Source organism: Sycon ciliatum, chromosome 2 (genome assembly GCF_964019385.1).
Source record: "Sycon ciliatum chromosome 2, ocSycCili1.1, whole genome shotgun sequence".
Classification (NCBI taxonomy): Eukaryota; Metazoa; Porifera; class Calcarea; order Leucosolenida; family Sycettidae; genus Sycon; species Sycon ciliatum.
In genome coordinates this window covers 36430345-36434845 of record NC_088644.1, presented here as the reverse complement: position 1 = coordinate 36434845, position 4501 = coordinate 36430345, and the positions used below count along the sequence as shown (strand labels likewise).

Sequence of the window (4501 nt, the reverse complement as noted above, 5' to 3'; positions counted from 1 at the left end):
GTAACTCAATTTTCCAAGTAGGATTTTACCAGCTAATCGTAGCATCTAAGGAGACACAATGGGCTACTGGAACATGAAATGACATGGGTTTCACTACCGGGCTGTCTATTCCAGGCACACTAGGGGAAAAGCTGATTTGCGCACGCTGGCATAATTATGGCATTGCTGGTCCGGTCTTGCGGGTCAAGACGTGATTGTGGTTTGGGTAGACCATGGATGACATGGAAGTGCCGAATTCGGGGTCAAAACTAGTATAGTTTCAGGTACTATAGTCCCGTGTGTTGATTCATAGTCGAAACCCATGTTGTTAGATGTACAGAAGGGAGAGGGGGGGGGGGGGGGGGGAGGGAAGAGAGAGAGAGAGTGAGAGAAAATGTGGAATTTCCTAAGTATGAAGACCAGTAAATCTAACTCGGATAGTGAGCCAGTAGTAGCTGTGAAAAAAAGAAGGAAACACATGGGAACGAGTTATGAAGCAACTATCCACGACTGTAACAAGATGATAAGAAGCCAGGAAGTGCGACAACAGGGCACACAACTGACAGGCTACTAAGACAAAATTAGAGCTAGGTCTCAGGTTGTTGAATATCTCAGTAGCCTGTCATCTTTGTTCCCTGGATCGCACTTTCCGACTGCTTATCATCTCGTTACAGTCGTGGATAATTGTTTCATAACTCGTTCCCATGTGTTTTCTCCTTTTTCCCAAGTGTCGCAGCCCGCGCTCCAGGGGCGTAGCCAGGATCATGGTTTAGGGGGGTGCCCATAATTTCTTCCATAAACGTTCTTTTGAAGAATCTTGTATATGCATGCTAGTGCGGTGTACACCTTGAATTTATAAATTATGAATGTCTCCAGCTCCCCATTCCAACAATCTATATAATTACACATTTGCATTGCACTGTCGACTGTTCTCTATGTATCGTCATGATGTGAATAGAGCGAAAACATTCAATACAAATTTGGGCCTCTTCTGTGTGACAGCTAGTGTACTGTATACTATGCTATTATTAAAGTGATAGTTTGGGAGTAGATATCCGATACTAATGATGTATTTAGAGCAAGCAAAATTAATAGTATGCAGTTGACTGGTGACTGGAAATCAAGTCAGAACCCACAGTTAAAGCTGAATCTGGTGCAGCAGCTTGAGGTGCGGTGGCGAAGATGTTTGTCAGGTGCATCCGCCTTGGATGGCGCCGCGCAAACTCATCTATGACCGCATCGATGCTCACTGGGATATCATGGTGAATGTGCAGCAGGGCGAGGCCGGTCAAGCGCTCATTGCCCATCGTTGACCTCTCGCGATCCTTGATCCTCTTCAGAGCACTGAATGAACGCTCGGATGAGCAGGACGTAACGGGAAGAGTGCAGAGCAGCTGCAGTATGGCACGTATGTTGGGAAACATCTGGCTGGCGTGAGGTAATGACAGGGCAGCCGAGGTAGGAATAGCAGGCTCGCCATGCTCATTCCAAACATTCGACCACTTGGTGTGCCAGCAATGCAGCTCACTCTCCACACTGGCTGCGGATGGGAAGTCAACGGAATACGTCCCAACCAACTTGTTGATGGCTGTGTTTGCTTCGGCAATTGACGACGAGAGCAGGATCGAAGGTACCACACAGAACGCCTGGAGAGCAGTTCGATGATGGCTTGTGAAGCGGCTTTTCATCTCTCCTACCATGTGGTTCAGGAGAGGTATGCTGATCGACCGCTTGTAATACTCGGATGGTGTGTCAGCTGGAACATTGTCCCGGTGTGTCTGCCTGCCGCATGACCTCGGAACAGATGGGTTGACGTTCATCTTGGCACACGTCGATTCCACCACCTTGAACCAATCCCCGTGGTGCTTGTCCACATCAGCACGTACCTTCTCGAGTGTTTCCTGCACTGTGTGGACATCTGCCATGGCATGAGCGATGTCCCTGGCTTCCGACTGGAGGCTAGACGTTATCCCACGCACATAGCCAAGGCACTTGTTAGTGATGACCAGAGCACTCACGAATTCTGTGGTTGTAACCCGGGAGAGGAGGCCTTTGGCATCGATGAGTGAATTTCGGGACCATGCAGCAGCAGGCGCTTCGGAAATCTCTTGGAAACATACCACGAGGGAGGGCAGGAGGTTGAGGAATGCTTCTAATGCGTCTAACCGCTGTACCCATCTGGTCCTGCACAGGTCCTTCACCTTCTGGCTGGCTGTGTCAGGCTGCGTGGCTGACGCTGCATGCTCCAGAGCAGTCTGTCGTTTTGGATGCGCGTTGAAGAAGACCAACGCCCTGTCCACAACACCCATCATGTTGCGGACCATATTATCTTGCAGCGACGACACAACCACCAGGTTCAGACAGTGTGAAGCACAATGCAGGTACAGGGCAAGAGGGTAGCTCTGTGCAATCCGTGCAGCTACTCCTTTAGTTGCTCCTGACATGTTAAAAGCGCCGTCGTAACACTGTCCCCGCATGTTGCTTAGGTCAAGGCCAAGCTGCTGGATAGCTTCAACTATAACCTTGGCAAGTGCTTCACCCGTAACACCTTGATCGCACTCGACGAACGTCACGAAGTCCTCTCGAACAATTCTACTGGATGCCTCCACATAGCGAATCACGAGTCCAAGCTGCTCTTTATTGGACACGTCTGTTACTTCATCTGCGATGACCGTGAACAATTTCGCTGCCTTCACTCTTGCAACAATTTGCCGTGTGATGTGATCACCAATGATGCTGACAAGCTGGTTCTGAATGTCGCCAGACATGTACGTGGCATTGGCAGGAGCAGTTGACAAGTGCTCGCCAAGACACGAATCACCAGCATCGACGCGGAAATCCACGAGAGCCCAGAAATTCCCATGGTGAGCAGCACCGTCGGACTCAACATCAGTGCCAGCGTCACGATGTCCACGCAGGGGGAAGTTCTGGCGTCCGCATAGCAGAATGACTTTGATGATAGAGGTCAGCTTTTTGCGGTTGACTGCCACTTTGTCTGCAAGCGCTGTGTTGGTTTGCTGGATGACATTCTCTCTCTTTCCATCCATTACAGATAAGAATCCATCCGCTCGTACTATTGCGTCCCGGTGGAACTGCTTCGTCATGTGGTCATCCAGCAACTCCAAAGCTTTTCGAAAATTCATCAGTGGTCGCCTGGCAAATACACCCAGCGATGACCCACGATATGAGCGAGCGAATAACACGCAGGGCAAACAGAAGCCGCCACCACAGGTGGCACTGAACACCAACCAGGGCTGGTAGGTTTGAAGCCAGCGATGCTGAAACGCTCGGCCATCGTGTCTTGGGAACGCGTAGCGAGCGTCCGGCGAGAAGTGCTGCCTCAGCAGGCAATATTTGTCGTCATCTGCCAGTTGCACGCCCTTGGCAATCTCGTTGATGTAGTGGCCAACGTCGTTGCAGCTTGCAGATGGCACGCTGGAGGTAGAAGAAGCAACAGGTACAGCTGGAGACGGCACGCTGGAGATCAAAGAAGCAACGGGAGCAGCTGCAGACACTTGACTCGGAATACTGGGAAAAGGAATTTGGGCACTCGACTCGGACTCGGGAGTCTCCAGGTTCAACAGTTTCAGAGTCAGAACTCTCTACCACGTCTACCTTTTTCCGCTTCGCTTTGCTGAAATACTCGAGCAAGGACATCGTCATCGATCAAAATATGACTAAGCGTTCAACAATCTCTCTCTCTCTTTCTCTCTCTCTCTCTCTCTCTCTCTCTCTCTTTCTCTCTCTCTCTCTCTCTCTCTCTCTCTTTCTCTCTCTCTCTCTCTCTCTCTCTCTCAGTTCAAGTTCCTGGGGCGAAGGCTGCATGCCGATTGCTCTGAGCAGACCCAGCGGGAAGACATCCGTCAACTCACTGTATCTCTCAAGCAAAAAGTAGATGGCTCTTGGCTTCAAGACCACCACAAGCTATGGCTTTACCACCATCTTGTAGTGCCCAAGCTTTCTTGGTCTTTCCAGGTTCTTGAACTCACACAAGGTTTTGTACGTGAACTGCACTTTATGTGTTCACCATTTCTGAAGAAATGGTCAGGCCTACCTCGATGCGCAAACTCTGCCATTCTTTTTATTGGCAGTCGCAAACGCTTTGGCTTACGCCTCCACTACCTTCCTACGGTGTGGAAAGAGTGCCACTCCATCAAATGGCACATTCTTCGATCGAGTGGGGACGCGCGCATGAGGGCGCTGTACACTCTGCGTCGGAGTAAGGATGCGAAGCTGACAAAGCGATATGCGGCGACAATAGAGCTGGAGTGTGCAGAGGCATCAGCAGGTTCAGGGACTCTCCGTCCACCGTCATCTTCAAGTCATCGTGCAGGGTTGGGTGCTCGTGCTCCGAAGCAGCATTCCAAACCCCCGAGGAAGCATCTCCTTCAAACATTTGAGGAGATCAACGCCCAGGAGCAGATTTTGAGGCTGAAGACTCTTCAGATGCAAGGCAAGTGGTTGGAGTGGACATCGGTGATGTGGCAGGACCTCTCGTGGAAATCCCTTTTGTACGGTGGTA

General features: G+C 50.5%; 1 protein-coding gene across 1 annotated transcript in view; it reads right to left on the bottom strand.

Moving 5' to 3' along the window:
• Positions 1-1067: 1067 nt before the first annotated feature.
• Positions 1068-4501, bottom strand: part of LOC135810551 (52 kDa repressor of the inhibitor of the protein kinase-like) — a 3987-nt gene continuing 553 nt past the window's right edge. The window contains exon 2 of the mRNA XM_065324042.1: positions 1068-3456. Within this exon, the coding sequence (XP_065180114.1) occupies positions 1068-3456 (2389 nt within the window). The remainder of the gene's footprint in view (positions 3457-4501) is intronic.